The sequence below is a fragment of the Botryllus schlosseri genome, chromosome 7 (assembly GCF_051294905.1).
Source record: "Botryllus schlosseri isolate E-star chromosome 7, Bs_hap1, whole genome shotgun sequence".
In the NCBI taxonomy this organism is placed as follows: Eukaryota; Metazoa; Chordata; class Ascidiacea; order Stolidobranchia; family Styelidae; genus Botryllus; species Botryllus schlosseri.
Genome location: NC_137242.1, coordinates 28,043,691 through 28,059,161, shown reverse-complemented (window position 1 = coordinate 28,059,161; position 15,471 = coordinate 28,043,691). Strand labels below are relative to the sequence as shown.

The 15,471-nt window shown below is 40.1% G+C and overlaps 1 protein-coding gene across 1 annotated transcript; it reads left to right on the top strand.

The window, feature by feature from the left end:
• Positions 1-1,134: 1,134 nt before the first annotated feature.
• Positions 1,135-6,605, top strand: LOC145443409 (uncharacterized). The gene is made up of 4 exons (XM_080321378.1): positions 1,135-1,421; positions 3,305-3,345; positions 3,808-4,077; positions 5,694-6,605. The coding sequence occupies exons 1-4, from the start codon at positions 1,271-1,273 to the stop codon at positions 5,775-5,777; spliced, it is 546 nt and encodes a 181-aa protein (XP_080177504.1). The 5' UTR covers positions 1,135-1,270; the 3' UTR covers positions 5,778-6,605.
• Positions 6,606-15,471: the final 8,866 nt, after the last annotated feature.

Genomic DNA, 15,471 nt, shown 5'->3' with positions numbered 1-15,471 from the left:
GTTCAATTCCAACCAGTGGAAGCGGAGTTATTGCCGTCAAAAAATTTAGATTTGAATAAAATAGTATTTACGGTGAGCACAACTATAATAAATAAACAAAGAATCGGTCACCGTAAATACTATTTTATTCAAATCCAAATTTTTCGACGGCAATAACTCCGCTTCCACTGGTTGGAATTGAACAAAATTTGGTGAGCATCGTTTCTATGGACAGCCTAACACTTTCATGGGGTGAACAGAAAATTTTCAAATTTTTTATTATTTATTTTTACATACTAAATAGAAACTTTCTTCTCCTGTAGCAAAGCGGTTACTGGCTGGAATTGAACCAAATTTTGTGTGTAGGCTTAAATTAGGTAACCTAACAATTTTATCAAGTAGCCAGTACGATTTGAGAAAAAAAGTCATTTTTGAAGAGCCCTATTGCGTAGCCAGGCAGCTAACTCTGATCCAAGAAGTTCCAAATCACAATGCCGTCCATCATGACACACGCTACGGCAGTGCAGCTGTCATGTGACGAAGACATGCGTGGGTAATTATCGCCCTGTATATCACGTTTTGTCTGATTGTAGCATGTGCCAACTGCTTGTAATATCACAATTTATCGATAACACACGCACGCCTAATTGATGGTGACTAATTGACTTCAAAGTATCCTTGCAAAGATGCTATTCCGTATCCAATCTATATACATTTAGTGTGAAATGCCAATTAGCGGCGCGTTTATCGTGAAGGTGATTAGTTGAAAAATAGAATAGGAATTAGGAGTACATTCACAGGTGCATAAAGAACATAGTATCGCAATCGCAATAGAAAAGAGGCTGTTGATTTATCGAAGTTTGCAGCTGCAATCAGAACGTCAGTAATTATGTGTATCGAAATACCGGAGTACGTGCCATATGTAGACTAAATAGACGAAATGTAGAAGAGCTAAGGAAGAAGACCGAAGTATATAGATCTACTGCGTTCTGCAGTAGATGAATATTACTTAGGACTTTTTCAACTAGTACGAATTTCTCATCATCCATGATATTCGCTGGTCTAAATTTAGTACTTCGGAATTTCGTTAAGTATCTTTGTTGCCTACTTCTGTTCGACCCGTTCGGGTGTTTATGTAGTAGTCATAGACGAGGATACCCGTCAGACCCGAATATGTCGACCAAATGGAATTATGGCTGTGTATATATATGACAGCGTTCATTGAGGTATAGGCTACCCTTTTCAATAGTTTTCTATTATTTCATAGATAAGAGCAAGTGCAAATAGTATAATGCAACTACAAGTCGTTAACGCTACTGACGTTGGTAAACTAAACTGTTCTGCTCCTGGAAAGGTGATGTGCATTAACGTCTGTATATGCGAGTATCCAGAAGCGGGAACCGGTCTTCAAATTGGAGTCATCGTACCTCTGGTTATCGCAGGTAAGTGAAATAGCTGGTGGCTAATATAGGCTTGATTCCTTCTTATTCTGTACAGTAGCCTACATACAGGAGTTGTCAAACACTGAGGTGCATTGTAACGTTAGCATGTACCTTCTCTTTACATTTGGGATATATATATATGGTGTTTAAACTAGCAATGCAACATCATATAGTTGCGCGCCATCTCTCTATCACAGCGTTTCTCAACGTTGACAATTACAATACATGCATAAATCCAACCCGTCGTAGTCGAATGAATAAAATCTACTTCCTTCGGCAATCTTATAGCTGGCTATCCATAAAAGGCAATAATTGAAATCGGTCTTAATTTAAGATACCTGACACGCTAATTCCGAATATTCTAGTTAGGTCACGGGAACGCGCACCAGATAACCCGCAAATATGAAATTCGGCTTTGTTTTAGACCAGTGGTTCCCAACCTTTTTCGACTCATCGCCCCCTTTTCAAGCTCCCCACCGATAATCGCCCCCCAAATATTGGGAACCGAAAAATGGGCATACAAACTGTAATCACCGGCGATTTGACTAAAAAAGGTCATTTCTCGGACTTGACTCCAAAAGGACCGTAACAGCACTTCGTCAGCCCCCCCCCCAAAAAAAACGTTGGTCTTGGGTCCCCCATATGGTGATAAACCAAACTTCTGGGGGCTTCGCCCCTCAGACCCCCTCCACCGACACCTCTTTACCGCTACTTCTCAGCAAAAATTGTAGGACTCTTTAGTTAGTCGGCTTAATTTGCGTGAAGCGCGAGAAATTTCTATCATTCATGATTGAATCGGTCAATATGATCGGGAATTGCATATATATTGCTGTCAATTTTTTATCCTCTCTCTGCTCATGTATTCAGATTTACCGTTAGAGCTGAGTGAGGTGTCTTGGAAATGTAGGGCCCGTAAATAATAATTAAACATATTCGGGCGGCCCCGTGGGTATAATGACTTCGTTACGTGATGGCATGTCTGCTACGTCAAAAAATATTCAAATCGCCCATACGTACTAAACTAAAAGACGCACACGATTTCAAACTGGTATTTCGGCACTGGCAATTAATTTTCCCTGCGGGACGTCATTTGTTTTGTGGGGTTCTGATTGCCAGGAAAGGAACATTTGGCGCCAGCCATTTAGGTGCCTGTGGACAATTACACATAAATGTATATCGTATATATATCGAAGTCGGTCAGCATAAATGGAGTCCTTTTCCGCCAAGGTTTTCTCGTTCTGGCACACTTCTCGGAATCGGATGTTACATGGCCTGAAATTTCATATGTTTTGCTGCGTCATGGCGTGGGAATGGCTGACGCCGAGATGCGCATTTCTATAACTCATGCGTATTATTTGTTGGGGGGAAGGGTATCCAATAAGCAAGATATGCGACACCGTTACGTCGCGCGCAGCGCGAAAAATTTTTGAGAAAGTTGCTTAAATTTCCAAAATAATACTCTATAATTTATGTTAATTCACAAAAAAATTTTGGGCCGCCTTTGAGCTCGGGTTCCAATCCCATTTGGGGGTTTGGGGTGCGGCAGCTACGGTCCTGGACTCCAATATAACCGTTTTAACGCGCCATCGCCCCCTGTCGCCCCCTTCGCTATTCTCGCCCCCTGGGGGCGATATCGCCTACGTTGGGAACCACTGTTTTAGACAATTGCAACGCTGTGATACAAGACATTGTCCGTAGGGCCTGGCATACAATGATTCGAATACGATTGAGATTCGAGTCGTTGTATTGAGACACTCCGGTTTTTGTTAATTTACATTCTCGCGATGTCTATATTATGATGACTCTGCTGTAACTATGCAGTATGCATGTTGCATGTATAATATGAAAACAGATCATTTTCTCATCTTGACTCTATTTTTCAGCTATTCTTATCGTTGCCGTGCTGATATACGTAAAATGCCAGGTGCGTGTCAAATCAAATTCAATACACATTCTCCATTCATTCGCGAATCGTCGCGCAGATTCCCATAGTTGTATTTGAAAATATATGCAATATACATGTTGCATGGTCGACGGAATTATTTCTAATCACGTTATGATCAACTCATCAGTACCGAAGTCAAGTATATAGCTCTACGCCCTCTACCAGTTCATATTGATTCAATTATTATAGATTCAATATACTCGCCACTGATGCTACGTTCAATTTGGACGAATGGAAATAATCAGTTCACAGCTTACCGATTACAATGACCACGTCCATAGTACCTTGACCTCCTTCCCGAGTAGTGCATCTGGGATCCAAGGCAAATCAGAAGTTTGTCAGTAGATCTACGATATTGCACACCAACATTTAAATTAGGCTTATCTGGAGATGTTCTATCATCTATATATGTTATGACTAAACTTGTTGTCAATATTTCAGCACCGACGGGGTGCATATTCCACTCAATCTGCAGAAAAACTTACGTTCGGGAATGATGCAGCCTACAGAGCTAATTCGATCAAATACTTTGACCCTGAGAAGTATTTACACGATCAACGGCCGCCATCACAACACCGCGAGACGCAAGAGAGGGATTGTGAAAATAGAGGCTCTGCGGATGCTGTTGGTGAAGATGTTGAAAATGCAGCAACGCATCAGAAATCTTCTTCACCGCCAGGAGATACTTCTGACTCAGTAAAAGAATCGACGGTAGGCTAAGCCATATGATTATTGTTGATTGGTAAATGATTATAGGACTGACGATTTTTTCGTTTCAATGTTTGGAAGGCTTGAACAATGGTCACTATAGGACTTCTACAAACTGCCAATTACTTGACGGTCAAGCAACTACTGTTTTTAAGAAGTTATGATTCTGGCTGTGTAATTTGAAAGGCAAGATAGTCCTAGTTCTAGTTGCGGCTTTTGCAAAGTGAGCAGTTCTAGAAAACACGTGTCGCCGTTTGGCCTAAATCGAGACACCGGTGTTCAGTTGTGTCATGTTCTTGCAGCCATTGCTAGCTCGGAGTCGTCACTACGAACTAAGAGAGGTGTAGCCAGTGGGCGGGTTTGGGTGTGTATATACCACTACCATTTTGAACTAGAAACCACGTATTTTTGAAATGCCGATTTCATCTCAAATAATTCTAGGAAGATCATTTCCAATTCAGTAATTTGTATTATCACTTATTAGTTAATTAGCTGTGGATGTTTAAAGCTCGTTAGTTCAAGTTATAGTTGTTAGTTTTGAAAACTGAATAATTCTAGTTCTATAGTTGCACATTCTGAAAATCCATCAGTTTGTCCGCATCTGGTCGCGATCAGTCGTAAATGAGATATCTCATTTTAATATAATCCCTACCAAGGTCGCAATCTTATACTGATTGATCGATGAACGTATCTATGCGCGTCCTTAAACGTATAATGACGTAGATTGTGAAACATCGGTTGCGTCCAAAAGCTATAATAGCAAATGGAATTCTGACAGATGTATACCGATGTTCCCAAACTTTTTACCTTACGTGCCATTTTAGAGAAAATACTCTGGCGTTCCATGGTGATTTCTGTTTGCTCCATCATGAAATCATTGAAATACTTCGCTCTGGAATTTCGGTTGAAAAAATCGTTAACTGCAATCCAGCAACGCGCATACTTATAGCATCGGTCATGATCCGACTAGAAATTGATAAGCAACATGGATTAATGATGCTTCATTTCCGTTATCTTATAAGCAACTGATCTATGTTAGAGTTCTTTGAATTAGCAAAGGTCTTCATTAAGCTGACTAATTGTGGCAAAGTTTGTACGTTGTATTCCATAGCCACGAATCCATACTTTACAAGCTGTACTGTAATGTCTCATATCGGCATGGTTCCCAATTGATAGCGATCACAAATCATATTCCTCGCTGATTTTCAAATAAGTTAGTTCAATAAGGTTGTTGAGTCATTAAATTATGCATCGTTATATCATAGCTTATTACTAGGGCAAGTTTTTGTTGCACTTAAATCGTGGGAAAGTTGCACTTAACATTAATAAGAGGCGCCTTAAAAAGTTGCATCTATAATTTTTTAGATATATAAGAGTATGAGATACTCGACAAGTTTAAGATATGCTGGCTATCTACTGGTTTCGTTATCAGTAATGCAACTATCTCGTGTCTGTGTATTACGGTTAGGATGATGCAACAATTCTTCACGTGCAGACCTAATATCGCATCCGTACCGATTTTACCGGAAGAATATACAATTAACTAGCACGTCACACTCATTAAAACATATGAAATCACATTCATTTTATGTAATCTGATGGTTGCAATATCATTTCAGGTCGATGACGTACGCTCAACGAAAGCGGTCCAATCAAATTCTAATGAGATTGCATCAGAGGCTGCCACGTCCAACGAAACGTAAGCCAGCCATTGCGTAATACGACGAAGGAACTCTGCACCACAACACTGATGAGCTCCGTGGATGATTTCGCGAGTAATCTGCATTCCGATCCTATACACACACCAGAGAGTTGGGCGAAACTGAACATTGCTAAACTAAAAAGATTCGACTATTCCGAAATGAGTTTTCCATCAAAGCTGCGACTGGATTAGGAATAAAAGGCTTATGAATCAGATAGAACAAACTAATCGGACCGGGAGCTTAACACTCGCTGTAGCAAGTATAAGCTTCAAAATGGCACGTGAAATAAAAATGCTTCCGTCTGTTTTTTCAAGTTAATTTTTTAGTGTCTGGATATCTCAAATGTTAATCACCGACACCCTCGGATGCCCGAAAGCTTTAAAATTGATACTCTCATCACTGTCATCAAGATATCCTAAAGCTGAACAGAGGAGGTGACACTTTGCGTTAGCTGGCAATAAAGCTCACCACTATTGTAGATTTTTGCGACATTATATTATTGGGCGATGGCGGTGTGATCACGTCTCTCAGTACTGTGTGATCAAGTCCACGGCATTGTACTCCAATTACGTGCAAGACGCAAATTGGTGATGGGTCGATCGCCCTTCAGGCAATGGAATGCATTATATACAGAATGCTGGCAAAAAATATGTTTTCTCTCTCAATATCTCTGGCTATAGAAACTCCCTTCTCTATCAAAGTCGATGCATCATGTTTTTCGCGAGGTTGCACCTCGTCATTGCGAACAATTCTAGTTTTTGAATCGATTTAAAAAGTCGTCAGAATTTCGTGAAAATGAACAATAATTATCCGATTTCAGAGATCATACTATTCAGGAGGCTGTAAAGCAGCAATAAGCACGCAGAGCCAGGCCTTAATGTAAAGTGTATTCAGACATTAGTTTTGAACGTAGGCCTACTATATTAATTATTATATAGTCGATGGGGTAACACGATGCTTCTGTGTGGAACAATAACGCAAGTTTTAGATGTAAAGTTTCTTTTGTCGGCACTGTATATAATACTATCTGCTCTATATCAATGTGAGCGCTACCATTTCAATCACTCATAATTCAAAATTATTGAGCGGGATTGATGATATATATTCGCAAGAAGACTAAGCGTGCGGTTTCGTTCACTGCTTATGTTCCTGCGATAATTGACTCCGTTCTATGATTGTTGTTGACTGGATTGAGTCATGCGTGGTAGAAGATATTGCCATTGGTGTAGCCATGGGGGCGAAAGAGAATTTTTTCTTCAGTTTAGTCTAGTACATGTGAGCGATTCCAATATCCTTTGCGTATAGTGACAATCTTCATCGGGTGTCACGAAATTGTAACATGCTTCAACAACGTAACTAATCGCAGCGTACCAACAAATTCATCACGAATGCGTCCGCGCATAAATCATTTTTCTATTTGAGTATCTGAGCATCAGCGTTACTAGCGTTACTAGCATTCACAGAAATGTGGAAATCGGTCGCAATCACTTTTAATCCACACGATCATATGATATAGCTAACAACCAGACTGGGACAAACTAACAATTTAGTTAGTTGACGGCCAACTAACTACTGACTTTTGATTAGTTCTACTTCTAGTTGCGTATTTGAACAAATGAGTAGCTCTCGCTATACTTCAAGTTGAGGATTTGGAAAAATGAGTTTTCTAGTTTTAGTTGTAGTTGCACATTAGAAATAGTAGCCGGACAGCAAGATAATGTCGGTCGTCCTATTATGTGTTGTTCTTGCGGCCGTTGCCAGATCGGAGTCCTCGCTACGAACAGTAGCATAGCCAGGAGTAGGTTTTTGTACCCAAAACACCTTCCATTTTCAACTATACGTATACATATGGGAAACCGATTCGGATAGTATAAAAATGAATAAGTTGCTTTGGAATTTAAGGTATTTAGATGAATATGGGTTAGTTAATTGCGGTAGTTCTAGTTGCGAGTTTTCAAAAGTGACTGGTTCTTGTTCTAGTTGCGTATTGTGAAACTCTAGTCCGTTAGAAGAGCTTCTTGAAGGTACAGAACTTCGATATACAATTAAATCCATACTGAAATGAACCCGAAGTCTGTTAGCCAGCGCATGGTCGCTAGATGTCGCACCACGGTAAGGAAAAGTTGAGGTCGTTTAGAAACTTTAGCGAATAATACTTCCTCTGACTCATCGTCCATATTATTTCCTTGCTGTCATATTTACATACTATAAAATGGGTAGATACGATGTTCTGGACACGTCCTTATTAACGCCCCCATTTAAAGATGAAGTTCGTACAAACGGAACTATTATCCTTCCCTTTTACCATGATAGTAATAATATAATGGCTAATTCGAGAGGTGATCAATGGAGAAAGTGCGTAATGAGCCGAATTTGGAAACTCTAGTTGGATTAGACAGTGTACAGTGGATACGGATATCGGAATTGAGATTTCATGAACAGGATTACCGGTTACATTAAGACTCACAGACCCAAAGATCTCGGATAATGATGTTGAATTTCTCATATCGTCAGCACGATTTATACGGGTACCAAGCGCTTCCCTTCTATCGATGAAATGTTGTATCTCGTATCATGTCAGCTAATTCCATATAATAAATATACGATTCGGTAGCACTAAGACTAAACAGTGATATATATTGACATGATTATTATGGACAAAACCTGCGATGTGATATTACTACTAATAATAATTAATAGGGATGGTGCGAACCTCTGAAAGGTTCAGGTTCGTGTGAACGCGAACCTTTTTGAAAGGTACTGTGTGAACGCGAACGTGAACCTCATGACGTCACGGGACGTCATATTGCTGATTTCAACCCTACATTTCAGTGAAGTGATAGCTTATATTATTCTACACGAACGCGATACCTAGCGACGACTCGGGTCAACAATGCAACAATGATGAAGTACATAATTACTGACGTTTTATACGTCGCCAAATGTATAAACTGGGGCAATCAAATGATATTGAACAATTTCGACGAGGACTTGCAAGGGAATATAAGCTTACGCCTTAACGGTCAAGGCCAGACCGGACAATGTATTCGGCGTCTGAGTATTGCGACGTTGATATTGAGCAGAGTGTAAAACGGGTTTCTATAGATTCTACGGATATTGACCCATTATGCCGCAAGCGCCATGCATAGAGTGGCCCGCAGTTGAAATGCAATAAATTTCAACTAAAAATGTTATAATGAGGTGAAAATTGTAATGTATGAAAAAGGTTCACAATGCAGAACCTACCAAGGTTCTTTTGTGAACGTGAATCTCTAAATTTCTGCGGTTCACACATGGAATGCGAACGTGAACCTCACGTTCACACAATCCCTAATAATTATACTCTGTATAAAGGACATGGTCTGGAAAGAGGACAACTACAGTCGAAAGGTGAAGTGAGCAAATCTGTAATACTATTCATACTATAATCCCAAGTCTTCCCCTATATCTAGGCTTCGTATTGTCACTCTCGATATATGCATGTCTAATCACCAAGTAGTTCTGGTTGCTGAAATTTTAGATTACAAATCAGTAGACCATATTAAGATGTATAAGTCTGTAGTACACTTGCTTCTGTTCGCCACAGGGAGGATATAGCACTATAAAATCAAGCTGGCATGCTAATTATCGCCATTTTGTCAGGTTATCTGTAGGGAAGGAACTACGGCTTCGTTTAAATACAGCCAGACTATCTATTGAGAAAACAAGCGTCTCGCAGGCACGCTCTGAACGGGTTAACCGAGCAGAGATATGATCTTGTAATTTCGAAAGCAATTCATCATTCTGATGGCAGCGAGGCGATCGAAGGTCGCGCGTTCAAAGATATTTTCCCCATGGCTGACCAATGTTTTGGCGATTAAGATTTGCCGTATGCCTAGTTCAAACGGAAGAGAGAATGGTCGACATACGGGCATAACGTAGGCCAAAAATCACTCTCACAGCTCGGTAGGTTACGTTTGCGTTTCAAACAATCGTACTGTCTCTGGCAACATTGAAGTAATCAAGCACACAATGTTTCGTGTACTCGAATCTTAGACGAGATTAATTCTAATGATTTGAGTCTTATAGTGTGATATAATATTGTTGAACACTAAAATGATACGCTCCGTGTACTAAGAGTGAATTTCCCAACTAGAATTATAGTGTCGGTACTATTTTCGGCTGTGGATTGCTGTTAACCTCGATTGGTCGTATCACGAAAGGTGTAGTACAAAATCACGCACGTTAGTAGAAATCACATATCTGTGAAGTAGGGATGGTGTGAACGTGAGGTTCACGTTTGCGTTCTGTGTGTGAACCTCAGAAATTTATGGGTTCGCGTTCACAAACGAACCTTGGTAGATTCTGGACTGTGAACCCGGGGCCTACGATAACTTAAGTTATCGTAGGCCCCGGTGAACCTTTTCCATAGATTACCATTTTTCACGTCATTATAACATCTTTCTTTGAAATTCTTTGCCTTTCAACTTCACACCATTCTATGCATGGCGCTGGCAGCATAAAAATAAACGTCACCAAACGAGCATGCACCCGCCAATCTCAAATATTATATTTGCTTTCCTAAAAAAGTTTGCTCTAAATATCCAGCTTTCCGTTTGTGAATACTTAGTGACTCTCTGCTGTGAGTTTGACATGTAATCACACAACATCAAAAGCGAAATCCACTACATGTAGCATGTGTAGGTAGTTGGCGAATGATCCATATTCAAGCAATCAATGAAATTGATGTCGTTGTCTAATGTAAAAATCTAGCAGGCGTATCGTGTCAATTTTGATTTCAGATGTTTATTGTATCATAAAAAAAATGCGTGCCATTTGGGTGTTGACTACTGCTGTATAACTTTTTAATGGGGTAATATTGGTAGCAAGTACAGAAACCCGTCTTACACTCCGTTCAATATCAAGCAATAGCAATGCTCAAACGCCGAATACGTTGTACGGTCTGGCCTAGACCGATGAGGCGTATATATTTCCTTGCAAGTCTTCGTAGAAATTGTTGGCAAAGCGACAAAAGATATTGGTTTTATGGGACTATGATATCATTTGATTGCCCCAGTTGATACATTTGGCGTCGTTTAAAACGTCAATATGTACTTCAGCATTGTGGCATTATGCTGCCAACAATATAAGCTATCACTTCACTGAAATGTAGGGCTGGAATCAGCAATATGACGTCACGTGACGTCATGAGGTTCACGTTCGCGTTCACACAGAACATTTCAAAAAGGTTCGCGTTCACACGAACCTGAACCTTTCACAGGTTCACACCATCCCTACTGTGAAGCCGTTGTCTACCGACACCACTGTCACAAAGTGCAATGAAATAGACATGGTCGAAAAAATAGCAAATAATTACAATCTTTAATGGGATGCAGAACTGGCATTATATAGGGTCACCATATTTTGGGATCCGGAAAGGGGGACACTATATAAAAACCACAAAAGTTGAATTACCGGACTGGAAAATTGATGATTCTAAAACTTTTATCGGAAATCCAGTTGTGTTGACTAAAAACGGGTCATTCTTCTAGTACTATTCCCAAAAAACCGCGGCTCCAACATCACCATTACAGATTTCGCGTCATTTATGGCGGTTTTCTAGTTCTGCCTGCCCATTAGCGTGGCTGTCAGGAGGACGATTTCCCAACAAGGAGGACATTTAGACGTTATCCGAGGATATTTTTGATTTCCCAATAAAGGAAGACACATGGTAGCTCCACACTTGTAGTGAATTTGTAAGATTATCATGTCACTATTGTCGTTGATGAAATTACTGTTCGAAACAAAACCACTGCAAAACGGTGTATGTCCGAGATCATTCTTTTCCCAATCTTTTCCCAATCTTTTCTCAACTGATACAGAGTATAGTCCAAGCCATGAATTATTGATGACACGCCAGAGCGTGTTATGGTCTGAGTTCACACGAGATGCGACAGGAGCAATATTCGTGCTGCTTCAGCAATGCAGTTGCTGGCTATGACTGACCCCACTGACCACTAACATTGTCCTGACTATACTGTGCTGTTACTGCGATTTTCCTGGTTGGCTGGCGTTTCGGCCAGATGTAGACTACTCGTGTTCATTCCGTACATATGCTGAGATTATTGAATATTCTTATCGATATAGCCGTATAACGACTCCCATTCTTTGGTGCAATGCTCGGCTTTAATCAGGGAAGTTCCACATACTCATTACCCATTCAAATCTTAGACATGAACCGCTCTAGTCATGTATATAGCTGGTGTTTCGATTAGATGTACTACTGTTCATTACGCATACATATTGAAAATCATGAAAGTTCTTATCGATATAACTATAGGAAGAATAGTATTCTATCGTGCAATGCTCGGATTTCAGCAGGGATCTTCTGCATTCCACATTTAAATCTTAAATGACCTAATCATGTATTGAATCTGAATGCCATCGATTCTACATCAAGTTATGGGCAGATTGAGCATCTGCTGGCTTCACTGAACTATTAAACGGTATTACAGAGTTTAGGGCAGTTCGGAGTTAGTCATTATCATATGGATATGGATGTTATAATCGTGCAACATACTCCCGGATTATGTAGCATATCTGAGATGGGATTTCATCTTGTTATTACGCATCAGGGAAATTGCCTTTCAGCGCTGGCAAGCGGCCATTTTCCCCTTCTGTTATTACTCAGGCGGCGAGGAGAGAAATGGTATAATACTTAAAGAAACGACGGAGAAAGGAGCGCGCTTCCGACCACCCCGCCGTAATTGAGTTCGGTTTATTTGCGCATCAAACCGAGCAGTTAACCCGTACGTACCGTCTAGGAGTGTTATGCGACCGCGTATTTCGCTGCATCGTGAAGGATGAGACAGGCGTATATCGGTAATAGGACTGATCGTAAACGTGGTAAGTACATTCGTTCAAACATAATGCATAATTGAAAGGCCAACCCATTTACATTTACTAACACCGGAATAAAGACGTGCAGTGATGACAGAATGTTAAAATGGTAGCTGGGAACGTTTCTCATTCACATTCATCGATACATAATGCGTGCAGCTTACGACCTGCTGGTCACCCTTAGCTAACGCCATTCAAAATGTAGACTCGCATGTATAAATGCTACAAAATGATATCGAATTTGTAACGATGGGAAGAATAACTACCGAATCGTTATAGATCAAGCCTCAGGCTACACTACATCCTATAATATGCAGAACGGTAACAATGTACACTTAATTGGCTGAAGCTGCTTTGCGTGTTGTATCGATATTGAGCTACATGTACGGAAAAACGATGCGCACCCTGATAATACCTTTCTAAAACGTGTCTTTGATCAATGTATATGGATACTTGGATAGATTAGCTCGGGAAAGTCTCCGTTTCTCTTTAATTTACAGAGAAAACTGTACATTTTACCTTTTCTGGTTGAAGCCATCCAACAAGCTGCTATAAAACGCAACAGAAATTATATACCATGTGAGTGCTGATAGGATGGAATACTGAAAATGTCATATTAAGGCAATGCCAGCGCATCCGTTTGTTACGCTGGGATGCGAGCTTCTACAATATACATAACAAACCTTGGAAGTGTAGTGTAGTGTGGTGTGTAGTGTATCAGGCGTGATTGTGCGAACATTAGGGTTGCATTTTGCAGTTCTTTTTAGATAAGGCCAGCATCTTTATGGGTAACCACGGCGTTTGTAACAAAATAACTACCAACCAACCACACGCAAGCAACCGCCAAGCCAGTGCGAGAATAAACGAGCCATATTTATAAATTCACGGAACCTCCGTACCGTGTAGGGCCGGATTTCCGGTAGGACGTTTTTATTTTTGGCCGGAGCTGGACCAGTACTTTTTCCTGATACGGCCGGAGCCGCACCAGAGAATTGAAAAACCGGATCGGAGTTGGACCAGAGAATTTGTCGATCCGCTCCGCACTAGTAGGCTCATACAAACTGTTTTTGGGGAAGTATTTTCACAAATATGGCATAATTTTACAACTTGAAAAAACACATTTTTTAAAGGTTTTGTTTAAAACACTGTTTCAAACATGTTTTAAACGAAGTGTTTTAAAACACCATTTGTTTTAAATGGAACCCTAGCTATCACCATCCCCCAAGCTAGAGCTCGACAATTGTGCAGAATGTGCACCAATAAGCAGCATCAGTTGATGGGACAACAACCTGCAATAAACTGATACCTTTATGTTGGCATGGTCCTATTGCTATTGTGTTATTCGGTATGTTTGAAGTTGTTGTATTGTAATTGGTCATCATTTATGATTTATCATTTATCCACCGATAAAATTTCAGGCTTAACCGGATCATTGCATTGTGGAACGTTCTAGCTGCGAAGAAATTGTCTTTGCCTAGCTGATATAGATTTTAAAGACCCGCTATATCGACAAAATTACAGTCAAAGCGCTATAACGAGGATTTCATTTAAAACAAAAATCTATTTAAAACAAACATGTTTACAACATGACCCTTATTTAAAACATGGTTTTTATTAGCAATGGCGTCACGAATCTTTTAGTTGTGAGGTCACCACGGAATGACATGACACATGGCTCGACAGTCGACATGGCTCCTTCGTCGAAAAAGGCGACCGAACCCTGTCCTAAACGGACCGAAATATCTTTGATCTCGTCTACGTGCTGTAACTGTTGAACCGACGACGATTTCGAGGGTTTTAAATCCATTTGTTTTACATCCAATCCTATATGCATCTCAGAGTGAACTAATAAATTGTTACACATTCTATGAGGACTGTACCTTTCTGATCGCATGCCAAGTGAACGTTACGTTACAAAATATCGCATCAGCTTCTTCAACTTTGCGAATAAAAATATCCCGTTCCATGCTTTCACATCTGCACGCATTTATCGAACATAGGTATGTTTGTTCACGTCCAAAAGGTGGTACACGAAAACGTAACCTATGCCTCAGAACTCGGAAACCCCTTTCTCGGGATATCGATAGAATATTTCACCGGTCTTGTTAGCGATTGAACAGCATTTTCTAATTTGTATGTTGCAATATAATTATTGTGCGGTTTGCCAGCGATCTGGTGTAATCATGTACGAAATTTGCTGTCTTGGAGCTGCCTAGAGGATTACGAGGTGGGCATGGTGGGCTCTTGTTGCTAAACAAGATAAACAAATAACCATTTTGTCATAATGCGGGGCGGCTGGCGTACTGTGCCGATTCGAAATCTTGAACAAAGACATGTATATTGTATATAGCCGTCACAAATGGATCAACACATTCGTGCTGCATGATGAGGTACGGATGTCGATTTATATCGATTCAATATCACGATTGCAAAGAAAATATATACTGACCGTTTTCTGTAGGCATTTTCGGCCCTGCATCATGATGATATAGATTGAATTTGTCACTCTGTGTCTCTAATGACCAATAAAACCGCTACAAAGACTGTTATATTGTTCTATTATTACTAGAATACTGGATCCCAAACTTTACTAACCTGATGAACCACTCAATCGCCTATTTTCGCCTATAGTCACAAAAGAAAATTCGACCACAATTGAATAGTATATTGAATAGTATATTCAATTGTATATTGAAGTTCTGTACCTCCAAGAAGCTCTTTATACATAACATTACTACAGAGTACTGATGCAAAAATGAACTGTACAAGTGTACATCAACAACAGTAAACAGACCATCAGAACAAATCCGTCTTT

Bases quoted from the DNA above. Each gene is read 5' to 3' on its own strand.
- LOC145443409 (XM_080321378.1), top strand. From the start codon at position 1,271: ATGCAACTACAAGTCGTTAACGCTACTGACGTTGGTAAACTAAACTGT. The intron at 1,422-3,304 runs GTAAGTGAAATA...TCTATTTTTCAG, and splicing joins CGTACCTCTGGTTATCGCAG to CTATTCTTATCGTTGCCGTG. The intron at 3,346-3,807 runs GTGCGTGTCAAA...TCAATATTTCAG, and splicing joins TGATATACGTAAAATGCCAG to CACCGACGGGGTGCATATTC.